The sequence below is a fragment of the Suricata suricatta genome, chromosome 5 (assembly GCF_006229205.1).
Source record: "Suricata suricatta isolate VVHF042 chromosome 5, meerkat_22Aug2017_6uvM2_HiC, whole genome shotgun sequence".
NCBI classification, from domain to species: Eukaryota; Metazoa; Chordata; class Mammalia; order Carnivora; family Herpestidae; genus Suricata; species Suricata suricatta.
In genome coordinates this window covers 121,427,039-121,453,807 of record NC_043704.1, presented here as the reverse complement: position 1 = coordinate 121,453,807, position 26,769 = coordinate 121,427,039, and the positions used below count along the sequence as shown (strand labels likewise).

General features: G+C 43.5%; 1 protein-coding gene across 1 annotated transcript in view; it reads left to right on the top strand.

Annotated features, from left to right (window-relative positions):
* The first annotated feature begins 19,888 nt into the window (after positions 1–19,888).
* Positions 19,889–26,769, top strand: part of MRPS22 (mitochondrial ribosomal protein S22) — a 27,788-nt gene continuing 20,907 nt past the window's right edge. Inside the window, exon 1 of the mRNA XM_029940168.1 lies at positions 19,889–20,088. Coding sequence (XP_029796028.1) covers positions 19,917–20,088 — 172 coding nt within the window. The 5' untranslated portion in view covers positions 19,889–19,916. The remainder of the gene's footprint in view (positions 20,089–26,769) is intronic.

Below are 26,769 nucleotides of genomic sequence, written 5' to 3'. Positions count from 1 at the left end.
GGAGCCCCACCATAACCTACAATGGGACAGAGCCCAGAGGACTCACCTTGTTGCACAGGGCACTTGTCCTAGGCATGGGGAGCTCCTTCCTGTCCTAGTGTCATGGAAGGCTGCTGATGCATGTGTCAGGCTGCCCAGGTCTCCACAATGCCCTGTAAGCTTGTCCCAGCACTAGCGCTGGCACCTGGGCTCCCCACAGCTGGTGGCCAAGGCTAATCTCGTCTCCTGGGCCTCCCTGCTGATCCCCCAAACACCTAGTCGCAAGCTCTGTAATAGTTTTTGCAGACTATAAAACGTTTATGTAGGATTTACAGGATATGTATAAAATGACCGCCTGTGTACATTGCCAGGATCTTAGAAGCCCTATGTGGGCATCCCCCTTGTCCCTTAGACTACAGTCCCTGAGAGCAGCACTATGACGTTTGGGGCAGGATAATCCTCTGGGGAGTGTGTGTGTGGCTGTCTTGTACATTGCAGGGTATTTAGTAGCACCCCTGGCCAGTAGCACGCTGCTACCCCCCACATTTGTGACGATCAGATATTTCTCCAGACATTGTCAAATATCTCTTGGTGGGGGGCAGAATCACCCCAGCAGAGAAGCGCTCCCATGGAGGAAACCACCACTGTGACTTGGTGACAGTCAGGACTTTGATTTGTAGAGCTGTAACACCCATGCACACATCCCTAAAGCAACATGGTTTTGTTTTGCTTGTTCTAAGACTTGGTAGAAATGGGATCACACGGCACACGCTCTTTTGAGTCTGGATGAGACACCTCCCCACCGCTGCATGCAGTTGCCTCCTGTGCATTTTCATCGCCGGGCAGCATTTTGTTGTGTGAACATGCCACACGTGGCTCCTGTACATCCTAGCACTGACGGCCTCTGGGCGGTTTCAGTCCAGGGCTGTGGTGAGCATGCTTGCCATTCTCTGGGGTGGGGGGGGGGGTGGAATTTCCCCCAAGGGGTCGCAGATAGTGGACGTTGTTGTTGCTGTTGTTTGAGTACTTGTGCTAACTTAGTCTCCCACAGGCAAGGTGTGAACATTCCTATTGTTTTGCCATCTTTACCATCATTTGAAATGACCAGTTTTTAAACATTCATCAACAGATGCATGCGTATATTTTGTTATTCTTCACACCCCATTTGTCTGTACTCCATTGGGAGCCCATCTGCCATACTATCCCAAGTGATCACAGGCTTCCTCTGACTTCGCTCTCCCTCCCTGCATTGGATCTGCCTCATTTCTGTCCCATTTTTCTCTTGCCTGGGAGCCCTGCAAAGGCAGGGATGTGTCTGTGTCCCCAGTCCCACCAGCAGACTGTGTGTTGGATGAATGAATGGATAATTCTGGGTCCTGGGGCAGGGGTGAGAATCCAGGTAGGTGGTAGCCTCTCCTTCTGACAAGAGGGGAGACTGCAGCCCCTCCAAGTGCAGGAAGCCCCGGGACCAGAGCTTTGTGGGGAGGCAGACAGAGGCTCTGGATTCTTAACTCTGTCTGTCCCAGTGGGACACATGCCCCAGATCTCCCCCATCCCTAACTGACTTGGGCTGAAAGAACAAAAAGACCCTAGAGTCCTCCTTCTTATTGTTCCCTCCCCCATTCCCAAATATACTTTGTTCTGGATGCGACTTGGGGTCCCAGAAGGGGGGCAGTAGGCAGGTCGGAGGAACCTGCCTTGCTTCCCAAGGTGGCTGGATTTCTGGAAGGTCTTGGGTGCGGAGGGAGGGCATGTGCCAGTGGTGTGACTAAGGCACAGCTGCAGTGCAAGCTGTTTGTTTCTCTGCTCCATTTGGGGACAGAGACAGTGACTGTCATTTCCCATCCATGGAAGCTTGGAGAGGGGCAGAGAGATGGGTATTGGGGAGACAGAAGCTATTAAGGCCAGTACCCTAGAATCCTGAGAGTGTGGGGACAAGGGAGAGGCAGCAAGAGAGGGAGAGGCTTCCCTGCAGACAGAGCGCATGGGTGATGGCCAGCGGGCCAGCCTGGTATGGCACAGGGCAGGACCAACAGGTGGTAGTGGTAACTAGCAGGTGCGCTTACTCAGTGCCTACTGTATGCCTGGCATGCTGTTAGATACTTTACTGGCATCATCCTGTCTTCCTGTCTTAAAGCTGGGGCTGGCATCATGTCCATTACACAGATGAAGACCCTGAGGCTTGGAGACTGGGAGCAGCTTGTCTGTGGGCTCTGCTTCTGCAGCAGGCACACACTCCATCCGGGGCCCTTGAACAGACCTAGGAGCCTCCCCCAGCAACACATTGCTCCTTGAAACAAAGACACAACAAGCCCAAGTCACTTGAACCACGGTGTGACTGACCCAGAGCACAGAATGATTTCAGCCCCCTCCAAAAACCAAGCGAACCAACCTCTCCAGAGCCCTGGAGGTGGGCGGGCTGGGGGCGGGGTCCAGGTGTAAGAGCAGACAGGGCAGTGGGGTTGGAAGAAGAGCAGGGGAACCCTTTGGAGATGAAGAGATTCCACTGGAGTGGGAGGGAGCTTGCGGGGGGGGGGGTGTTCAGAGTGAAAGACCACTTTGCTTGCTAAGGAAACTGTCCACTATCTCCCCAGAATACCTCCCAGTCTGCATTTTCAAAGTGTGGACAGTTTTGAAGCCCTTTCACCCAGATGACCATCCATGAAGTCTGAGGGAATAGAGTTGCCAGATAAAATACAAGATTCCTGGTTAAATTTGAATTTCAGATAAGGATCAAATAATGTTTTAGTGTAAAACTTTTAGTATGTTCCAAGTATTGCCTGGAATATACATGTAGAAAAAGATTATTTGTTGATTATCTGAAATTCAAATCCATCTGAGCATCCTATATTTTCATTCTGCTAAATTTGGCAACCGGAAGGAGAGCCGGACTGGTATTCCCATTTTACCCGGAAAGGAATCGAGGCAAAGATAGGTTGTGTGCTGCACGGCTGGCCCTGCCACCACGCACCGCGATCCCAACCCTTTCCCTCCACACGGCTGCCACCTCTGAGAGCTAATTGCTGAGCAGAGTTGCAACTTGACATCTGGGGCATGTGTCAGACCACAACAGAGCCCGTCTTCCCTTTCATCAGGCCGGGCTGGGGGAGCTGCCGGGGCCTTTGGAGGGAGGGAGAGCTGTAACTTCAAAGGCCGTGTCGCTGAGAATTCCAGCCACAGCCTTCCAGGTTTGTTTTTGGCTTCATCTCTTGGACTCACTTGGCTCTGGGGACTGAGGTTTTACTTGGATGTAGGGAGAAGATACTGCTTCTTTTTCCACTTGGGGGAAAATACCACCTTCACTAAATGGTGCATGACCATTTTGCAAATTCTTTTACACGTATCCATTAATCCTCATGTCACCCCCAAGAAACGCCTTCATGTATGTTGTCCCCATATTATAGATGGAATAATTGAACACGAAGCACTTTGGGGGCTGTGCAGGGCACACAGAGTCGGGCTGGCTCTGGTTCAAAGGTCTTGCCAGTCCACCATGGGGAGGGGAAAATTATGTGACATGGGGAGTTACCCCCGGAGCTCAGAACATAAATCTCACTGAGCCGGAGCCCAGCAAACCAAGTCTCCCAGATTCTGCCTTCTTCCTCTGCTTTTCTGTGAAGGAGGCACGTTCCGGAGGCATGGAGATAAACTGAGATTTGAACTCTCCTCCAAAGAGGTGGTCCCCACACATGTCTTCAGGACAAGCCAACCCTTCCTGACGCCCTCCTCTTCTCCTTGTGTGATCTTTCTGTTGCTGGGGTTCAGAGTTAACATTCCAAGCCACCAACAATGATGGGAGCTGTGTACACTGGTCTTTCAGAAAGATTATCAGCCACGGGCAGAGGAAGGAAAGCAATTTTGGGTGCTACTTTAAGCCTAACGGAAGAGCTCCCTGCCCCAGCCCTCTGGCTAGCCAAGGTCTCCTGGCTGACAGTCCCAAGGCTTGGTGATAAGGTTGCTGTAGAGAGAAATGCCATGCTGCATGGGAGGGGCCTCCCAGCGGCAGCACCTTCTCTTCTGGTGTGTGGCAGAGGGGATACCATATGGCCATGTGGTTTGTATGGCTTTCCTTCAGAGCAGAGGTGGCCCTGGCCTCTGTGCATTTCATTTCCCAAGTGTATCTGTGTGTGTGTGTGTGTGTGTGTGTGTGTGTGTGTGTGCGCGCGTGCGCGCGTGCATGCTGTGGGTGGTGCTGTCATGGGTGCCATAGCCAGTTTCTCTCCTTGAGACAGCTCAGATGAGCCTCGGCTGGGCTTCCTGCCTTGCTGGAAAGTGGGAGGTGAAGCCTCAGAGACATAATTTGTGGTATCAGTGCAGATGGAGACACATTTTGTGTGTGTGTGTGCACGTGCACACGTGTGCTGTGTCCTGGACTGTCCTGTCTTCCTGAGATAGGATGAGTGAGCCCCCTCTCTCAAGCCCATTTCAATGGTCAGGAAAAGTTAGAGAAAGAAGAGCACACTTCCAGAGTCACAATTAATAACAGGGGAGCCAATGCAATGACAAGGCTGCATGTGGGTGTATTGATCAGCAGCTAAGCCCACCTGTCTGGCCATCCTCTCCAAGTTGCCAGCACGTACGTAGTCATTTTGGATCCGTCAGACCCAGATTATGCACCAGCCGAATACCATGCAGCCATATAGAAAGATCACCCAGCTGAGCCTACAAAAAAATTGTGAGAACTAATAAAATAGTTGCTGTTTAAACATCTTAAAAAACACAGATGCCACCTCATGCCAGTCAGAGTGGCTAAAATGAACAAATCAAGAGACTATAGATGCTGGCGAGGGTGTGGAGAGACGGGCACCCTCCTACACTGTTGGTGGGAATGTAAACTGGTGCAGCCCCTCTGGAAAACAGTGTGGAAGTTCCTCAAAAAACTATCCAGAGAACTCCCCTATGACCCAGCAATAGCACTGCTAGGGATCTACCCAAGGGATACAGAAGTGCTGATGCATAGGAGCACATGTACCCCGATGTTCATAGCAGCGCTTTCAACAATAACCAAATCCATCACCTGATGAGTGGATCAAGAAGATGTGGTATATATACACAATGGAGTACTACATGGCAATGAGAAAGAATGAAATCTGGCCATTTGTAGCAACGTGGATGGACCTCGAAGGTGTCATGCTAAACGAAATAAGTCAGGCGGAGAAGGACAGATACCATATGTTTGCACTCATAGGTCTAACAAGAAAACAGGAGAAACCTAATGGAGGACCAGGGTCAGGGGAAGAGGGAAAGAGAGTTGGGGAGAGAGAGGGACGCAAAACTTGAGAGACTATTGAATGCTGAAAATGAACCGAGGGTTGAAGGGGGAGGGGGGAGGGGGAAAAGAAGTGGTGGTAATGGAGGAGGGCATTTGTGAGGAAGAGCACTGGGTGTTATATGGAAACCAATTTGACAATAAACTATTTTAAAACACACACACACAGGGTGAAATGCACACTGATTACAGTAGCCTCCAGGCTGGCTCCCCACTGTTGCATTTTCACTGCTGCTAGAGGGATCTCACCGAGCGCTGCCCCTTGTGCGGAGAAGTTCCCAGATAGCTGGGGTACTGGGTTCAGATTCAGCAGTCAGGCACGTAAGTCCCCACATCTGCCCCTGTTCTCTCCTTCGAGCCCCGGGCCTCACTCAGCCCACATTTTCCAGTCCCTGTGCTCCTGTGAACCTACTCCCCTCCACCCATAATCCTGTTGGCCTGGCTCAAGGTCCATTTCCCCCCTCCACCCTCCTCTGGCCTCCCTGGCCCTGCCCACAATAGCCATTTTGTACGTGTCCCAAGGCTATCCAAGTTTGTTATCTTTTTGTGATAATCACATCTCACAGGTGCCTAGAACTTTCCAACAGACAAAGCACTTTCACAGGATACGCTCATGTGTTCCTCATGGCAACCTTACAAAGCAGGGATCACTCGCCCCTACTTTGCAGATAAGCCTCAGAGAAGGCACATGCCGACTCTGATTCTACATCACCCTGTTCGTGGAAGCTGACCTTGTTTTCCGGGTCTGACGTTTCCTGACTCACGCTCTCTCTTCTACCGACATTGAAAATTCCACGGCAAAGACCTGTGGGCACAAGTGGGGTTCCTAAGTGCCAGACTGGAGGGGGACTTGGCTCTCTGTCTCTGTCAACCCCTTTTAGAAAATCAAGTCTCCCCAAAGACAACATTGCAGAGATTTATCATCAAGCTTCCAGAATTAGAGGGGTTTGCTTGCCTGGATGTGGGATGTTGGTTGTAAGGAGGTAGATGGGGGTCTTTGCAGCAAGGTCACTTTCTTGCCCTTAGTTGTCTGTTGACTGCTTCCTACCACCCCTGTAAGCTGGGAGATGCCCTGCCTCTTTGGCTGGAGGAGGGAGGGTTGACATTTTCTCCGAGGAGCGTGTGGAGAAGGAACCAAAAGGCTCTGTGAAAGGGGAGGACGCTCTGTGTCTTTCCAACGATGTGAAGGGGGAGGAGGGCTGTGGAGGCTTAGAAAGGCACCCCCAGGGCTGAGCCGCCTGGGAGATAAGATGCGCTGAGGTCTGGGTGCTGATGGTGGTCCCACAGCGCCACCTAGTGGCGCTCAGGGAGAACACACGTGCCTTCACGGGGAGTGGGGCGCTGGACAGGAACGCAGAGCACCTCCTAAGCCAGAACCTGGGCCAGGTGCTTTTGCACATTAAGTGGCCAGATCGCCTGGTTAATTCTCCCACCAACTCTGCCTGGCAGGAGAAAAGGACAGGCCCAGAGAGGGACCCTAGAATAACTTGGTTCCTTGTTGGGATGAGTCAGAGCCGCTTCCAGCAGGGGCTCCTAATGTCGCTCTCCAGTGCCCTTAGCCCTCAACTACCCTTGCTTCCTGGGTGATCCTCTGCGCCTTCTCCCACGGAGTCACTTTGCGGGCAAATATAAAATGCCTTACAATAGCGTAACTTACTGGGTACCTGCTGTGTGCCCGAGGTCACTTATTAATTTTTGAGTATTCTCACTAAGCCCACAGCAATACTGAAAGGCGGGGATTATCAATCCCATTTTACAGAAAGGGGACTGATTCTTGGCAAAGTGGAGTGATGCATAAAAATTCACCCTGCTGTACAAAACAGAACTGGGATTCACAACCTAAAGCCCTTAAGTCCCTGCATCCCTGGGAGGAACTCTTGCTTTTTAACATCATTGTCTTTGGTAGAAGAAAAAGGTTTGCAACCAGAAAAATCCGCCATAAAAGAGTAGTAAGTTTTCTACCAAATTCCCGTTCATTTTCTCTTCATGGCTTACATAAAAATGGGCATCATTATTGTCATCATCATTAACATCATGTATTCCACAAACAATGAACCCTGTCACTGTCATTGCAGGAGTCCAGCATGAATTGTGGCCCCTATCTGCCATCATGGTCACTGTCATTCCCATCAAGGTCACTGTCACTGCCATTCTCTGACTTCTCTGATTAGGGTGGGCTCTTCTTATCCTTGCCTGGAGGCCTGGTCCCTTCTCTTCTAGTGCTGCCCATTGTTGTTCATGTGTTTATTCATTCATATATTTACTGGCTATTTATTGAGCTCCTGTTATGTGTCAGGCAGTCTGATGAGTACTGAAGATATAGTAGTGAAAGTCTCTGCCCTCACAGAGCCTGTAGTCTGGAAGGTAAAACAGGTAATAACCAAGTAAACTTACAAGTATTTGACTACAATCTTAACAAGCACTCTGAAGGCAAGACTCGATACGACCAGTATGCTTCCTGCCTTAGTCCAAGAGCTCCCCTCTCTGCAGCCTCCCTCCACAACCTCCAGCCTGAACTGGCTGTGCACTATGGGAAATCTTCCAGCCACGAGCCCTCTGTCCTGGGTCCTCACTGACATTTCCAGTTTCCTGGGATTTCATTGTTTGCTTTCAGTTGCCTCATAATTTGTATTGTTTTGTGAGTCTTCATGAATTATAGTTTTTAAATCAGAAGAAAAATGCCCCTTTACAGTCTGGGTTCAAAAAATGTATGTTCTACAATTTTGAATTGCTCCCCAATGGTATCATATAGGTGTTTGTGCCTTTCAGACTCCATTGAGAAGGATCTCCACTTCCATCCAAGAGAGAGGAAGGGACTAGATTTACCTGAAACAAATAAACAAGAAAATATACAAAACAATGGTTTTCAAAATACTAGACACCAGGCAATGAAGAGCAGTGGCCCTGGCATGGGAAACAGATGAGGTGAGTTCTACAATTTTCACAGCTTATTGACTTGAAAAGTTCTCCAGGCTGTAGCACAGAGAAGGGGACCCAGCTAGAGCCCAGAGAGCTCCCTGAGTTCAGGAGATGGAGCCAAAGCCCAGGGAGATCAAAGTGGCCAGAGTTTGCCAAATATATACCAAAGGAGCAGAGAGATGCTCTGAAGATCCACAAAGGGTTTCCTTCAAGCATTCAGCAGAGTACTGGTCAAGGCATGGGTATGAAGAGACTACCTGAAGCCCAAGCGGGGGAGCATCTGAAATGAATAGAGAGTAGTGGACAGCATACTCACAAGCCTGGAAGTAGTGACTGTTCCCACCAGCAAGAAAGTTGCATAAATTATGGGGCAATGGGCAGAATATTTGAAAGGTGTTGTCTGAGTAATGTAAAATACTCTGCTGAGCATGGAGCTTGCTTAGGAGTCTCTCTCTCTCTCTCTCTCTCTCTCTCTCTCTCTAGCTCTCAAAAAAAAAAACTTTTTAAAGAATAGCCAAAAAGATCGATGTTTCCAGTTCACCTAACTGAATCCCAGACCAAAGTACAAGAATATGTATAGGAATACCAAAATATTCAGCTCCCAACAGAGTAAAATTCATAAACCATGGCAATCAAGTATGAAAAGGCATGAAAATATTATTAAAAACAAGAATAATCAATCTAAACTGATCCAGAACTGACACAAATATTAGAAAAGGACATTAACAGTGATTATAGCTGTATTTTATCTATTAAAAAATTTAAGTCGAGAAGTAGAAAATACAAGAAAAGGCCAAAATCAAACTTCTGTAGATGAAGGTTACAATGTCTGAGATTAGAAGTATACTGGGTTAGATTAACAGGATATAAACTCAGCAGAAGACAATATTCGTGAACTTGAAGCCATAGCAATAGAAATGATACAGAAAGAAACAGACATAGAAAAATGTGCTTTTTTAATAAAAAGGATGGAGGATCAGTAAACTGAGGGACAACTTTAAGTGGCCTCATATATATGTAATTGGAGTCCATGAAGGAGAGTTGGGGGTGGGGAAGGGAGTGGACAGAAAAACATCTGTAGAAGTAATGGACAAAAATTTTCCACATTCACTGAAAACTATACACCTACTGATCCAAGAGACTCAACAGAGTTAAAGCATGAAAAATGTGAATAAAACTACATCAAGGCACATCATAATCAAAATATTCAAAACCTAAGATAATGAGAAAAATCTTAGCTGTCAGAGGAAAAAAGACATGATGTGCAGAGGAACAAAAAATGAGTATAGCAGATTTCTCATCATAAATGTAATCAAGAATACACTGGGCCCAATCTTCAAAGTACTGAAAGAAAAAATTGACAATTTAGGGTTTTATACCTGGCAAAAAATATCTTTCCAAAAATGAAGGTGAAATAAAGATTTTTTTCAGACAAACAAGAGATGTAAAAATTTGACATCTGCAGAAATGACAAATGTCTCTGATGGGCCAGCTCATTAGTGGACTAGATGTGGCTGAGTCTCTGGGCATAGGAAGACACATATATACTGAAAGTAAATGGATGGAGAAAAATATACCATGCTGTCACTAATCAAAGGAAAGAGAGTAGCTGTATTCAGACAGAGCAGACTTAGAACAGGGGGTGTCATCAGGGATAAAGAGGGGCATTACACAATTAGAAAGGTGTTGATTCTCTAGGAAGTCATAACAGTCTTTATTTGTGTGTACCTAACAAGAGACTGCAAATATGCGAGGCAAAAACTCCTGGAACTCCAAGGAGGACTAGATGAATTCACTATTATAGTTGAAGAATTCAGCAGCACTCTATCAGAAATGGACAGATTTATCAGGCGGAAAATCATTAAGGGCACAGTTAACTTCAAAAGCACCATCAGTCAACTGGCTATCGTTGACATCTGTCAATGACTTCATCCGATAGCAGCAGGATATACATTTTTCTCAAGCTCATATGGAACATTCACCAAGGTAGACCCATGTTCTGGATTATAAAACACACCTTAGCAAATTTAAAAGAACCAAAATCATACAGTGTCTGCCCTCAGATCACACAGTGGAATTAAACTAGAAATCAATAACAGGAAGGTAGCCAAGTTCACACTGAGCATTTACCAAGGTACAGCATACTTTGGGCCACATTACAAGTCTCAATAAATTTAAAAAGCTTCAAGCCATATAAAGTACATTCTCTGACTACAATGGAATTAGATTAGAGATGAGTAACAGAAAGATAAGTGAAAAATCATCAAATATGGAGAAACTAAATAACCTGTGGTTAAAGGAAGGAATAACAGAAAATTTTAAAGGTGCAAAAATTTGTGGAATGTTGCTAAAGCAATTCTTAAGGGGAAATTTATAGCATGAAACACCTATATTGGAGAAAAAGAAAGACCCTCAAACGATAATGTCAGCTTCTACCATAAGAGACTAGAAAAATAAGTAGAATAAAGGGAATAAATTATAAAGATCAAATAAACTGAAATCAATAGAAAACACAAGAACAGAGAAAAAATACAAAAACAAAAATATTGAGATGATCAATAAAATCGATAAACCTCTAGCTAGACTCACTAGAGAGAAAAGATAATATACAAATTATTAATACCAGGAATAAGAGAAGTGATATCTTGATAGAATCAGCAAATTTGGAAGCCTCGTTCATTCCTACTATAAACAACATTATGCCAATAAATTTGACAACTTACCTGAAAAGGACAAATTCCTTGAATGGTACAAGCTACTCACTTACAAAAAATAAAGAAGGTAATCTGAATGGCCCCATATCTACTAAAGAAACTGAACTTTAGTTAAAAAGCTCCCCACAGTGAAGACTCAAGGCCCAAATGGCTTGACAGGTGAATTCTTCTAAACATTTAAGGAAGAAACAATACCAGTTCTACATGAACTCTTTCAGGAAATTGAGGAGATGAAAGATTCCCCAACTCATTCTATGTAGCCAGCAGTACCCTGATACTAAAAACAGACAAAGACTATAAGTTCAAATAACTACAGATAAAATCCTCCATGACAATAGAGTAAAAATTCTAAAAATGTAATCAAATCAATCCAATGGTCCATATTAAAAAAAAGATACATCTTTGTTAAATGGGGTTTATTCCAGGAATGAATGTGGGGTTGGTTTAATGTATAAAAAAATCACTGTAATTATGTATTTATTAAATATAATTATGTAATTGTATATTCTATGTAATGTATGTTGTATTATATAAAATTATAAAAGTAAAGCCCTATGATCACCTCGAGATTCTAAAAAAGCACTTGATGAAAATCAAACATCCATTCCTGAGAGAAGCTCTCAGCAAATGAGGGATAACATTAGTTTCTGCAACCCCCCAAAGGATATCCATGAAAACCTATGTAATGTGAAAAGGCTGATGCTTCCCCTCTAAGATCAGGAACAAGACAAAGATGCCTGTTTGAACCACTGCTCTCCAGCGCTGTACTGGGGGTTGTAGTGAATGTAATCAGGCAAGAAAAAGGGAAAAAGAAAACCATCCAGATTGAAGAGTTAAAAACTATCTTTATTCACTGATGTGATTGTGTATGTAAAACATCTGATGGAATTTACAAACAAGAACTAGAAAGTTAGTTAGCAAGTTTGAGGATACAAGATCAGTAAACAAAAACCAATTGTATGTCTAGATTAGCAACAGTCATAAATTGAAATTAAAATAACATTTACAGTAGCATCAAAAATATCAAACACTCAGGGATAAATCTGACAAAATATATGATCTTTATACTGAAAGCTACCAAACATTGCGTAGAAAAGCTAAAGGAACCTAAATAAATGGAGAGATAAGTGTTGTTCATGGGTCAGAGGATTCAAAATTGTTAAGATATCAATTGTTTCAAAACTCATTTATATGGAGAGAATAGATTTGATTTGGTCTGAAATCTTAGATTTGACCTGAGATTTGATATAATCTCAATCAAAATTCCCACAGGGTTTTTGTAGAAACTGAAAACCAGATTCTAAAATTTATATGGAAATGTAAAGGACATAATATATTGGAATGAAAAGGACAAAAAATAGCCAAAATGACTTTGAAAAAAAAGGAGAAAAAATTTGGAGAACTAACACTATCCAATTTCAAGATTTATTGTATAAAACCATAGTAATAAACCAGTGTAGTATTGCATAAACATAAAAATAGGTCAGTGGAATAGAATAGAGACTTCAAAAGTACATCCACACATGTATGGACAACTGATTTTTTTTTTTTAAGGTGCAAAGGCAGTTCAGTGCAGAATAGACAGTCTTTTCAGCAAATGATTCTGAAACAATTGGTATACATATGCAAAAATATGCTTCAATTCAAAGCTCACATTATATTAAAAAATTAATTCAAAATGTACCATACACCTAAGTATGAAATGTATAACTATGAACCTTCCAGAAGAGAACATAGGGAAAATCTTTGTTACCTTGGGTTAGGCAAAGCCTGACCCATTAAAGAATACATTGATAGATTGAACTTCATCAAAACTAAATATTTCTCCTTTAAAGAAGTTGTTGAAAGAATACAAAGGCAAGCCAGAAACAGGGAGAAAATATTTGCAAATGTATTTTTAATACAGGTTCTATATCCAGGATATATAAGAATTTCTGAAATTCAGTAAAAAAACCCAAACAGCCCACTTTAAAAATAGGCAAAAGATTTGAATAGACAACTCTCCAAAGAAGATCCATGAATGGCAAATAAGACATGAAAAGATGCTCAACATCATTAGTCACTAGGTCAATAACAACTAAGAACTTGGGGTGCCTAGGTGGCTCAGTTAAGTATCTAACTCTTGATCCAAGTTCAGGTCATGAAATCACAGTTCATGGGATAAAACCCCCACATTGGGGTCTAGGCTGTGTAAGGTTTGACAGATGGAGGCAGAGATGAGAGGAAAGAGAGAGACCAAGTTATGGTGCCAAGAAGGCCTTTATTGGAGTCTGCAATTCCGGGGTGAGGTTCTGTGACTCCGGAGTGGGGAGTCAGGGAAGTCGCGCCTGGTATGGGAGAGCAAGGTGTTTTATGGGTGCAAAAGTTCCGGGTTTGAGCTCAGATGGGCCAATAGCCAAGTAGGGGCATCTTTGGACGGCGGCAGGACTCAATTGGCTGTTCACTTCAGTGGGGAGGGGGATGCTGGAATTCCATGGTGAGGCATTCCAGTTTGAGACAGTCCAGATTGGAGAGTGGGGGTCATCGGTCCCTGGCAGTGCCTGGAACTATTATCTGACCCGCAATAAAATGGCCGCTGGTGCTTTTCAAATGGCGCGGGTCATTCCAGGTTTGCAAGTGGGGGTTGTCAGTGCGCACAGCTCTCCACAGCAAAGTGGCCGCTCAGTTGCCTTCCCATGGCAACTCCTACAGGCTGACAGTGCAGAGCCTACTTGGGATTCTCTCTCTCCCTCTCTCTCCCCCTCTCCTGCTCGTGTGCATGCATGCATGCACACTCTCTCTCTCACAATAAATAAACCTAAATAAAAAACCTAAAAACTCCAATAAGATACCACAACACATGTATCAGAATGGCAAAAAAACTGACCACCTCAAGTGCTGGTGAGGAGGTTGAGGAAACCAAACTCTTGTACACTGCTGGAGGAGATGCAAAATGGTACGATGACTTTAGAGAATAGTTTGGAAGTTTCTTGAAAATTTTGATACACCTAATCATATGACTCAGCCATCCCACTCCTAGATATTTTCTTAAGAGATGAGAACATATGTCCAGGGGCGCCTGCGTGGCTCAGTTGGCTAAGTGTCCAACCTCGGCTCAGGTCATGATCTCATGGTTCATGGGTTCGAGCCCCGTGTCAGCTCAGAGCCTGGAGCCTGTCTTCGGATTCTGTGTCTCCGTCTCTCTCTGACCCTCCCCTGTTCACTCTGTCTGTCTGTCTCTTTAATTTTGTTTAATGTTTTTTATTTATTTTTGAGAGACAGAAAGAGACAGCATGAGCAGGGAGGGTCAGAGAGAGAGGGAGATACAGAATCTGAAGCAGGCTCCAGGTTCTGAGCTAGCTGTCAGCACAGACCCTGATTCGGGGCTTGAACCCATGAACCATGAGATCATGACCTGAGCTGAAGCCAGACGCTTAACCAACTGAGCCACCCAGGCGTCCCTCTCTCTCAAAAAAATAAAACCTTAAAAAAATTAAAAAAATAAAAAGAAAACATATGTCCAAAGACTTGTAGACAAATGTTAATAGTTGTATTTCTAATAGGGCCAAAGACTGGAAACAACCCAAAAGTCCATTAGCAGGTGAATGGCTAACAAACTGTGGTACACCCACATAATGGAATATTATTCAGCAATAAAAAGGAACAATTATTGATACACATGACAGCATAGGCAAACCTTAAAATGATTATGCTGAATGAAAGAAGCCAGACAGAAAAAAGAGCTCATACTAAGGATGCCTTTTTATACAACTCTAGAAAATGCAAACTGTTCTGTGAGGGAGGAAAGCTGTGATTGCCTGGGGGAAGGAAGTTGTGCAGGCTGAGTAGAAGAAAGAGATTTCTAAGCGGCATGAGGAAACTTTGGAGCCAGAAGGAATGCTACATAGCCATGGAACAAGACGCGATGAGACCAGGAAGATGCTGATGCTGACAGTAATAGGAATGATGATGTCCATCATTTGATGCACCCTGACTGTGTGCTTCACGACTGTTAACGTTTGCTCTTGTCCTATGTGGAAGCTGCTATCATTTCATCACAGGAGGAAATGAGGTGATGAGGAGCAAGGGCTCATACAGCTAATGAGTTGTGGAGCCAGAATTTTAACCTACAGCTGTCTGATCCCAAAGCTCTTACATGAAACTGCCCCCATTCCCAGGCCAGTTGACACATGTGAAGATGTGCATGTTCACCTGTACACATACAGGACCACATAAACACACACACTCACTTTTCAGATACACATATGTACTTGCATACATGGACATACATGCATATTCATATGTATTTGAATACATGCACACAAAATGATCACCCATGCATATACACACACATATGCACCCATCTATGTCCCCAGAAGACACACACATATACACATACACATTTGCATGACACATCCAGACACACACATTTGCATACACATAGGCGCGCACACTTAGGTCACCGTAAGAGTCTGTATTCTGCTGTTTGGGTTCTGACTTCCAACCACTGCACCCCACGGACAGCCTCTCCCAGTCTAGGCCCCAGGAATCTTCAGGATGCTGAAGTTCTGAGGCCAAAGTGACATTATGCTCAGACCCTGATCTGGGAACTGCATGCAAGTCAGTGCAATCAGATGCATCATGTTTTCTCATGAAAGAAATTTCTGACAGGCTTGTTAACCTTTGAAAATACCAGCTCTCTGTCCAAAGGACTTCCAGAGTCCAGATCGAACTGAAAAGTAATCTTGTGACAAACCACCCCGTTCTGAGCTGATGGGAATTACTTTCAACCCAGGCCAGTATGTCCCTCTGACAAAATGTTCCACATACCAAACCTGACAGCAGCCGGCTCTGGGGAGTAAGGGAGCCAAGTGTCAGCTATTATAGATCATATTCATGATGGCCGTGACATGGGGTGATTACTCTGGGCCTCCGTCATTGTAGGGGCGTCTGGGTTGGCAGGGAGGAGCTGGCCAAAGTGCCTTTGACATTTATATCTCTGCTATAGGACAGCGGGTCTGCCTGTTATCACAGACAGATGTAGCCTTGGCCTCTGGCGATCATTTTATGTCTTGAGTGTTCAGTTTGGGGTAGAATTATAGTTGAGCGGGTGCTGTCAGAAGCAAAGAAACAGAGTATTGTGTGGAAATTTGGAGATAAACTGATAACTCCAGGGTTGGAGGAAGTGACTCATCCACTCCCACTGCTTCAGGGTGGAAGACAGGCTTCCTGCTTGCTCTTTTTTGGGCCATCTTCTGGACTCAGATGACAGTGTATCATTTCTGGAAGTCTCCATGGTTTTCCTTACCCCAGGAAACACAAGTGAAACAACTTTTCCACCATAATAATTGCCAGGGACCCCAGAGTATACCATGCATTTGCTTTGGATAAACTGGATGGCCTTGGGCAAATCTGACTTTGGAGCCTCAGCTTATATGCATAGAAAATGGTCATATTGGTACCTGTCTTGTCTGCCTCACCAATGTGCCAGGAAGACCAGTAGGACTGATGAGGAGACAGTGCCCTCCGAATGAAGGGATGGTGGCTGTGCTTTGTCACATCTTTCCACATCCTCACTATTGCTCAGGGTATTTCTGCTCAGATGCAGATTTGCACAGGCTTCTAAGCACAAATGTTTTCCATCTTCCTCTAGAACTAAGAGGAATAACTTCCAGGCTTCCAGATCCTGGTTCCTCTTCTCTTGCGCACCTGTGACTGCCCCACCGCTCAGTGGGCTGCTCTTCCTTCGGGTTCTGGCTTCACAGCCAAGTGTACAGCCCCCAGCAGCACCATCAAACCTTTGGTTCCTGCCTTGTTCCTACCGACACAGCCCTGCTTTTTCTCAACCAATTACTGCTTTCTGTTGCTTGGAGAAAAGAGGCAGAGAGGCAGGAAGGCCATCTGGTTCCTTCCTGAAGACCTATCCACACTTAACTCACCTTTAACTTTTTGCCTCCTGGTACAAAGACTGCCTCCCATCAGGGGCCAGTGTCCCCACCGAGGGCCGCGTTCTTCTGCAGCTTCCTTGGGAGCCTCCCATCATTACTTGTCCCTTCTCATTTCACTTCTTGCCTTGTTACCCATCTCTTCACAGTGCACAAAGGGCCTTTGACCATGGAATTTGTGTCTGTAGGAACACGTTGGGAATCTGGACATGAACTGGGTGCAGGGAAAATACACTCTGGGTGAAGTCACAAATGGGGCAGATGTGGTCTGTGGGGAAGATGGTGTTTTGAAGACCTGTGGAAGTTTCAAGGATTTGCTGGAGATTTCAAGGGCTCTTGGATTTTCCAGATGGTCACTCTTCCTTCTCAGGCCCTGTCCTTCCTCTTTCCATCTCTCTACATCCCTCTTCCAGTCTTCTGCCCCCAGATCCTCATCTTGAAGAATTCTAAAAGCCCAAGGCAAAATCCAAGGCCCTTTAGGAAAACAATGAAAATTCAGACCCTGTAAAATCACTGACAGTTGAGTAATTGAAATGTGACTGTACTTTTGTTTTACAAATAATAATACCCACTCTAGCTCCATAGAGCTGGTGATCCCAGATTTGACCTGATGAATCTGACCACTGGAGACACCAAGGGAGTCTGAGGACTGCCAGAGGGCCAGCCCTCCTCATTTCCCAGGGGTGAATAGGACCTTCCTAGGCCAATCTGTTTCTCTCACCAGCAACTTGGATTTGATGGAAAGCAAGTATTTGGAACCAAGACATTCTGACAGCAGCCTCCTGGAGAGATTTCACTTGAGTTCTTGCCTCTGAGAACCGTGGAGCTTCCATCCTTCAAGGTCTTCCTGCGGCTTTGCTATTCAGCTTTCCTTTAACTCTGTAAGAGAGTCAACATCTTTCCCAACACCTCCATCTCTGTTTTAGAAAGGAAATATTTCTGTGGCTTATAATCAGACAACCTTAGCTGATAAGCTTTCCCTCTGAAGATCTTCAGACAGGCACCGACTTGCTGCCACCCAGCCTTCTTGCACCCACCCCATTTACGAAATGCCAGACATCAAATCCTGAAAGTCCTTTATCCTCAAAGTCTTCAAGGTAAGTGCTCTCATTATACACATTTTGTAGGTGAGGAACTGCGACTCTGAACAGTGTGGGCAACTGTCCAACGTTACAGATAGAACTAGGAAACTTGGATAATAATGGTCAGCAAAACTTAGTGTGGCCCAAGTAAAGGAGATTAATGAAAGGAACATGGGAGGGTCTCTGGCCAAGATAGCACCTTTCCTCATCTCTCTCTTTCTCAAAGCACAGTCAGCCATCTCTGCTTCTGCTCCATCTTCCTGCCTTTTTCTGTGCACTGACTTTCTCTGCTCATTGTCAGTGAATATATTGCCAAGAAAGGCAGCTCCCAATCTAACTCTAAATAGTAATTAATTTCAAGGTTCTCCCACCAACTATGGTTTCTGTGTTTCTTAGTTTAAATATTAAGAGAAAATATGGTGCTTGGACAACTGAAGTAGGCTGAAAAATATCCTTCCTTCCCCAAAGATATCTACCAGTTAATCCTTAGAACCTGTGAATGTTTTATAGAAACAGGGTCTTTATAGAAATGATTAAGTTAAGCATTTTAAGATGGGGAGATTATCCTGGATTATCAGGGCAGGTTATAAATGCAGTCACACTCTATCAGAGTGAGGGAAAGGAAGATTGGGCACAGAGAGAAGAGGGCACAGCCAGAAGAGGTTAGGTGAAGATGGAGGCAGAGATTGGAGTGATGCAGCCATAAACCAAGCAATGCTTGCAATCACTGGAAGCCGGACGAGAAAAGGAATAGATTCTCCCCTAGAGCCTTCGAAGGGAGGACAGCTGTGCTGATACTTTGCTTTCAGCACAGTGATACTGATTTCGAATTACTAGCATTCATAACTGAGAGAATAGATTCCCATTGTTTTAAGCCACCAAATTTTTGTCATTTGTCACAGTGGCTACAGGAAACGAATACGGAAGCCAATGGATTCCTTCCTCCTGCATTAGGTGTCTACTCATTGTCCATCCAGGGGGACGGTGATATGAAAACATAGCCAGTGAGGCCTATCCTCTCAGCAGTGCCAATAGGAATGAAGTGGGTGGTCGATTCTTAGAGAAAGGGCATGAGCTGGGAGACACTTGCACACATTTCACTACCACCCCTTGACACCTGCTACCTGCTGTGATGTAAGTGTGAGCAGAAGTATGGAGCAGTAGCCAAGCCTGAATGTAGGACCAAGCCTAGGGCTCTCTTCTTCCCCACCCAAACAGGGAGTCTGTTCAGAAACAGAGCTCTTAATGTGCAGTGGTAGAAAAAAGGTAAGGTTAGAAGATGAGTCTACCTGTCCAATTAGCTCCAACAAGTGTTAACATCCTTCTTTAGCCACGCCTTGGGATGAGTTCTTAGCACAAGTGCCAAACTATAGGAAAGAGAAAGATCTGCATAACCTGGACAGCTGGTAAGAATATAACAGGATCATTTAATCATTCATTCAGTCATGTATCTAACAGATGTTTGCTGTGTATAGACATGTACCAGGTTAGATGACATATGTAGAGCGATTGTCTTCATGGGATGAGAAAAGTAAGCAGGTAAATGAGCAAAATAATCACAAATTGAGAAATGGGTTATGAAGTAAAGAGGTAAGGTTCTGAAACAAAATGAAGTGTATAAGTTGGTGTGGAGGAAGGTGGTGGTGGCAACCAGTTATATTTTGCATGGGGACGGTGTGTGATAAGGTCGAACGGATAAGTCGAATAGGCAGTTGGATTTAAACCTGGGGCCAGGAGAAAAGTTTTGGGCAGGCAATGGAAATCGGTTAGAGCCATGGAAACGAAGGAAAGGTCTAGGGGAAAAAAAACATATAAGGGAGATGTTGTAAGTTTTATCTTTGGCTCTATGCATAGAGAGGACACCAACATCTTCCACGTGGGAAGAAGCGGGATACAAGAAAATTGTAAAGCCGCGTAGCCTCGCCTTCCACCTCCCGCAACCAGACTACACTTCCCAGAATGCCGCGCGAAGCGCGCGAGACCTGAAATGGCTCACAGTCGCTTCCGGCGCCGATGGCCCCGGATAGTCATGGCGACCCTAAGGGTGTCTGGGTCGTTGTGGAGCCTCCTGACAGGTTCTCCGAGCACCAAGCGGGTTTGTTTCTGCGCCCGAGCTCGGCCCCAGCTCGGCACCCTGCTCCAGCCGCTGCCTGGGCCCAGCGGAGCGGGGTTGCCATGCCGTCGGCTTGGCTCTGAGGCGGGTAAGTGACCCGTCAGACGTCCGCTGGCGCGTTTTCTATGGGAGACCCAGAGCCTGCTTCTGGCTGACGAGAGCCACGCGGACCCCACCACCCCGTCACCCCAGTCTCCGGACCCTCTTGCAGTGCCTGCTTAGGCCCAGCCGGGGTCTGTCCTCGCCCGCCTTTGTATTCATTGACTCAACGACCGGTGCTTGAGTTCGGCTCCTTGCAACGCACAGTGCTACGTTTAGGTGATACGGCCAACTAAACGGGTTTTTCGTTTAGGGAGCTCGTGGCCCAGGAGAAGTGGCAGTGCAGTGTGACCCAGGCTGTGGATAGGGGGACGCACGTAAGAGTAGCACTCATACTAGGTTGGAGGGGGCTGGGAAGGGTTCCTGGAGATTCCGACGAGCGCTGAGACCTGGCTAACGTGCCACAGGGAGAAAACAGGAAGCATTTCAGGCAGTGGAAACAGCATAAGCGTGAAAGTCAAGAAATGAGACTGAATACAGGTAGTTTGGAAACCCATGTTTTAGGTAGGATTGATATGGGTTGGTTATGGCTTTGACTCTAAGTGTAAAAGGAGAAATCAGCGTTGCTCATCAGGTTTCTGGCAGGTTTGGGCAGTTGGGTGGAGGGTAATCCCATTTATAACAAGACAGTAGATCAATTGTAGGAACAGGTTTTTGGCGGGGGCGAAGGGAGGTGAAGGAAGAAGAGGCAGGAGTAGATGAGATGAGCTTAGAAGGAAAGCGGAATTAAATGTTTGCACACGTTAAATTTGAGGTGCTTTTGAAATTGGAGTGTAGGTATCAATCGTATCTGAAGTGAGAAACATCTGGTAAAAGTGGTAACTCAAGCCAGGTGGAATGGGCAAGACTGACTGAGGAGATAATAGTGCTGAACACATATTGTCTGCCAGGCGCCTTCAGTGGCCTGGGTGCTAGAGATGAGTAGAAAACAAGGTTCCAGCCTTTGGGGAGCACAGTGTTTAGTGGGAGACGCAGTGAATAAGCAGACTACCTTAGTTTTTTTTTTTTTTTTTAATGATGTTGGCAGTCATTGGTGAGTTTCAAGCATGCATGATCTTGATTACATTTAAACAGGTTTTTTTAATTGAGATACAGTTAACATACAGCATTGTATAAGTTTAAGGTGTATAACACAGTTATATTTCACGAAATTTGTATGCCATGAATTATTATCATAGTAAAATGAGTTTACATCTTTCCTGTAGATATAAAGAAAAGAAAAATTTTCCCCTGCGTTAAGAACGTTTAGGATTTACTTTCTTAACAATTTTCATATATGCTATTCAGCAGTGTTAACCATATTCATCATGTTGTACATTGAATCCCTAGTTCTCATTTAACTTTTAGCTGGAAGTTTCTCCCTTTTGAGCACTCTATTCAATTCCCCCTCCTCCTACCCCTTTATCTGTAACTAAGACCACAAGTCTGATCTCATTTTACTTTTTCTTTTAAAATATTTATTTGTTTTGGGAGAGAGAGAGAGAGAGAGAGAGAGAGCGAGCGAGCGAGCGAGAGCGAGCCATGAATGGGAGAGAATCTCAGGCAGACTCCTTGCTGTCAGTGCAGAGCCAGACGTGGGGCCCGATCCCACGAACCATGAGATTATGACCTGAGCCAAAATCAAGAGTCAGATGCTTAATTGAGCCACCCAGGCACCACCTGATGTCTTTTTCTATGAGTGTTTAAGATTCCACATACAGTTGAGATCATACAGTATTTGTCTTTCTCTGTGTGACTTATTTCACTTGGCATAATGCCTTCACAGTCCATCCATGTTGTCCCCAATGGCACAGTCTCCTCCTTTTTTTATGGCCAAATAATATTTGATTACACATGTGCGTGCACACACACACACACACACACACACACCCACACCCACACCCCACAGCTGTATCCATTGATGGATATTTAATTGTCTCCATATTGTGGCTATCGTAAATAATGCTTCTGTGAACATAGGGGCTCATATCCATTCAAGTTAGTGTTTTTTACTTTTTTGGGTAAACAAGCAGTATAGTGGAATTACCTGGGTCATATGGTATTTCTATTTTTAGTTTTTTGGGGAACCTCTGTACTGGTTTTCACAGTGGCTACACCAGTTTACATTCCCACCAACATTGCACTAGAGTTCCTTTTCCTCCACATCTTTGCCAACACTTGTTGCTTGTCTTTTTGAGGTTAGTCATTATGACAGGTGTAAGGTATTATCTCATTATGGTTTTGAGTGGTATTTCCCTGATGATTAGTGATACTGAGCATCTTCTCGTGTGCCTGTTAGTTATCTATATGTCTTTGGGGAAATGTTTATTCAGGTCTTTGGCCCATTTTTGATCAGATTATTTGTTTTTTTTGGTGTTGAGTTGTGTGACGGTCTTTAGATATTTTGGATATTAATCCCTTATGCGATTTATCATTTGCATTTTCACATTTAGTAGGTTGCCTTTTCATTTGTTGGTGGTTTTCTTTGCTGTGCAAAAGCTTTTTATTTTGATGTAGTTCCAATTATTTGTTTGCTTTTGTTTCTCTTTCCTGAGGAGATAGAACTAGACAAATGTTGCCATAGCTGATGTCAGAGAAATTACTGCCTTTTTTTTTCTAGGAGTTATGCCTTTAACACATTTTTGTTTATTTTTTGTGTATGGAGTAAGAAAGTGGCCCACTTTCATTATTTTGCAGGTAGATATCCGGTTTTCCCAGTATTATTTATTGAAGAGACTGTTTTTTTCTCCATTGTATATTTTTGCCTCCTTTGTCGTAAATTAATTGACCATGTCAGTGTGGGTTCATCAGGGATATTGATTGGCCTGGAACTGTATCTCTTTTCTTTTCTTTTCTTTTCTTTCTTGTTTTGGCATCAGGGTAGTGCTGGCCTCATAGAATGTATTTGGAAGCTTTCTTTACTCTTCTACATTTTTTTTTTTTAAGTAGGCTTTATGTCTAGTGTAGACCCCAGTGTAGGGCTTGACCTCATGACCCTGAAATCAAGGCCTGAGCGAAGATCAAGAGTCGGATCCTTAACCCATTGGGTCACCCAGGTGCCCCTATAATTTTGGAATAGTTTGAGGAGAATGGGTACTAACTCTTCATTTCATGTTTGGTGGAATTCACCTGTGAATCCATCTGGGCTTGACTTTGTTGGAGTTTTTTTAAATTGTGATTTAACTTTATTAAACTTGTAAGGGGTCTGTTCACATTTTATACTCCTTCCTACTTCGGTTTTGGAAGATTGTTATGTTTCTGGGAATTTACCCATTTCTGCTAGGTTGTCATATAATTTTTCATGGTAGTCTCTTACAATCCTTTGTATTGTGCTGGTTCTTCTCTTTTAATTTTGATTTTATTTGAGCCCTCGTTTTTTCTTGATGAATCTGGCTATGAGTTTATCAATTTTTGATATCTTTTCTGTGAATCAGTTTGTGGTTTCAGTGATCTTTTCTATTTTTTATTCTCTGTTTAATTTATTTCTGCTCTAATTTTTTATTTTATTCCTTCTAATGTTGGGCTTTGCTCTTTTTCTAATTTCCTTCAGGTAGAAGGTTAGATTGTTTATTTGATATTTTTCTTTTTTCTTTCATAGGTCTTTATTCCTATAAATTTCTTTCTTAGAGCTGCTTTTGTTGTGCTCCAAATATTTGGGCTGTTGTGTTTCCATTTTTAATTTGTTTCCTTATATTCCTTTTCGATTTCTTTGTTGACCCATTGTTTAGGAGCATGTTGTTTAGCTTCCATGTGTTTGTGTTTTTTCTTTTTTTTTTTCCTTGTAGTTGATTTCTAGTTTTATACTGTTATGGTTGGGAAAGATGCACGATATGATTCAATCTTCTTAAATTTATTGAGACTTGTTTTGTAATATTACATGTGATCTGTCCTGGAGAATGTGCCATGTGCACTTGAAAATGTGTATTCTGTTGTTTTTGGATGGAATATTTTGCATATATCTGCTAAGTTTATCTGATCTAAAGTGTCATTCAAAAACATTGCTTTCTTATTGATTTTCTGCCTGGATGTTTTATCCATTGATTTAAGAGCAGTGTTAAAGTGCCCAGATATTATTGTATTACTATTAGTTTCTCTCTTTTTGTCTATTAATATTTACATTATGTATTTAGTGTCTTAATGTTGAATGCATAGATTTTTACAATTATCATATCCTCTCTTTGGAGTGATCCCTTTATCATTAGGTAATTCCCTTTGTTTCTTGCTACAGTCTTAAAGTCTAAATTTGTCTAATGTAAATATTGCTACTCTGGCTTTATTTTTTCCCTTTCCATTTGTATGGAATATCTTTTCCCATCATTTCACTTACTCTGTATATCTTGATTTCTGTAGTGAGTTTCTTGTAAGCAGCACATAGATTTTTTTTTTCTTAAATCCATCTGCTACCCTGTATCTTTTGTTTGGAAAATTTAGTCCATTTACATGTAAAGTAATTATTGGTAAGTATTGTACTTATTGCCATTTTATTTTCTGGTAGTTTTTGTAGTTCTTCTCTGTTCCTTTCTTCTTTTTCTTTCTTGTTGTTTGGTGGCTTTCTTTAGTGTTGTGTTTAGCTTTTTTTCTCTTTTTTGTGTGTGTGTGTATTACAGATTCTTGATTTGTGGTTACCAGGGGTTCATATATAACATATATGCATAGCAGTCACTTTTAAGGTGAGGTTGCTTAAGTTTGAACACATTCTGAAAGTACTGTTTTACTTTTTTCCCCACATTATATATATATATATATATATATGATGTCATATTTTGCATCTTTTTGTGTGTCCTCTAATGTTTTTTTTTATTTTTGTAGATATAGGTGATTTTACTACCTTTGTGTTTTAACTTCCATAGTGGCTTTATAAGTGATTAACCTCCTTCTTTTCTCTGTGTTTGCTCTTACTAGTGAAATTTTTTCTTTCACAATTTTCTGAATTGTAGTTACTGTTTTTTTTTTTAACCACTTAAGGAATTTCCTTTAACACTTCCTGTAAGAATGATTTGGTGGTGATAAACTCCTTAAATTTTGTTCGTCTGGGTAACTCTTGGTCTCTCCAAAATTTTTTTTGAGACAGCTAATTTTATTTATTTATTTATTTATTTATTAAATAGTTTATTGCCAAGTTGGTTTCCATATAACACCCAGTGCTCTTCCCCACAAGTGCCCCTCTCCATGACCGTCACCTCCTTCCCCTGTCCCTAATCAGCCCTCAGTTAGTTCTCAGCATTCAAAAGTCTCTCATGATTTGCCTCACTCCCTCTCCCCAACTCTTTTCCCCCACTTTCCCCTTCTCATGGACCCCTGTTAGGTTTCTCCTGTTAGACCTATGAGTGAAAACATATGGTGTCTGTCCTTCTCTGCCTGACTTATTTCGCTTAGCATGTCTCTCTTCAGGTCCATCCATTTTGCTACAAATGGCCAGATTTCATTCTTTCTCACTGCCATGTAGTATTCCATTGTGTGTGTGTGTGTGTGTGTGTGTGTGTGTATGTGTGTGTGTGTGTGTACACCACATCTTCTTGATCCATTCATCAGTTGTTGGACATTTAGGTTCTTTCCATGATTTGGCTATTGTTGAAAGTGCCACTATGAACATTGGGGTACATGTACTCCTATGCATCAGCACTCCTGTATCCCTTGGGTAGATCCCCAGCAGTGCTACTGCTTGGTCATAGGGGAGTTCCATTGATAGTATTTTTGAGGAACCTCCACACTGTTTTCCAGAGCGGCTGTATAAGTTTACATTCCCACCAAGAGTGTAGGAGGGTGCCCATCTCTCCACATCCTTGCCAGCATCTATAGTCTCTTGATTTGTTCATTTCAGCCACTCTGACCAGTGTGAGGTGGTATCTCATGTGTGGTTTTGATTTGTATTTCCCTGATGATGAGTGTTGCTGAGCATCGTTTCATGTGCCTGTTGGCCATCTGGATGTCCTCTTTGGAGAAGTGTCTGTTCATGTCTTCTGCCCATTTCTTCACTGGATTATTTGTTTTTTGGGTATGGAGTTTAGTGAGTTCCTGTAGATTTTGGATACTAACCCTTTAAACTGATATGCCATTTGCCACTGTCTTTCCTCATTCTGTCAGTTGACTATTAGGTTTTTTTATTGTTTCCTTTGTGGTGCAGAAGCTTTTTACCTTGACGAGATCCCAGTAGTTCATTTTTGTTCTTGATTCCCTTGCCTTTGGGGATGTGTCAAGGCGGAAATTGCTGTGACTGAGGTCAAGGAGGTTTTTCCTGCTTTTTCCTCAAGGGTTTTGATGGTTTCCTGTCTCACATTCAGGTCCTTTATCCATTTTGAGTTTATTTTTGTGTATGGTGTAAGAAAGTGGTCTAGTTTCATTCTTCTACATGTTGCTGTCCAGCTCTCTCAATACTACTTGTTGAAGAGGCTGTCTTTTTTCCATTGGATACTCTTTCCTGTTTTGTCAAAGATTAATTGGTCATACACTTGTGGGTCCAGTTCTGGGCTCTCTATTCTATTCCATTGGTCTATGTGTCTGTTTTTGTGCCAATACCATACTGTCTTGATGATGACAGCTTTGTAGTAGAGGCTAAAGTCTGGGATTGTGATGCCTCCCGTTTTGGTTTTCTTCTTCAATATTACTTTGGCTATTCGGGGTTTTTGTGGTTCCACACAAATTTTAAGATAGTTTGTTCTAGCTTTGAGAAGAATGCTGGTGCAACTTTGAT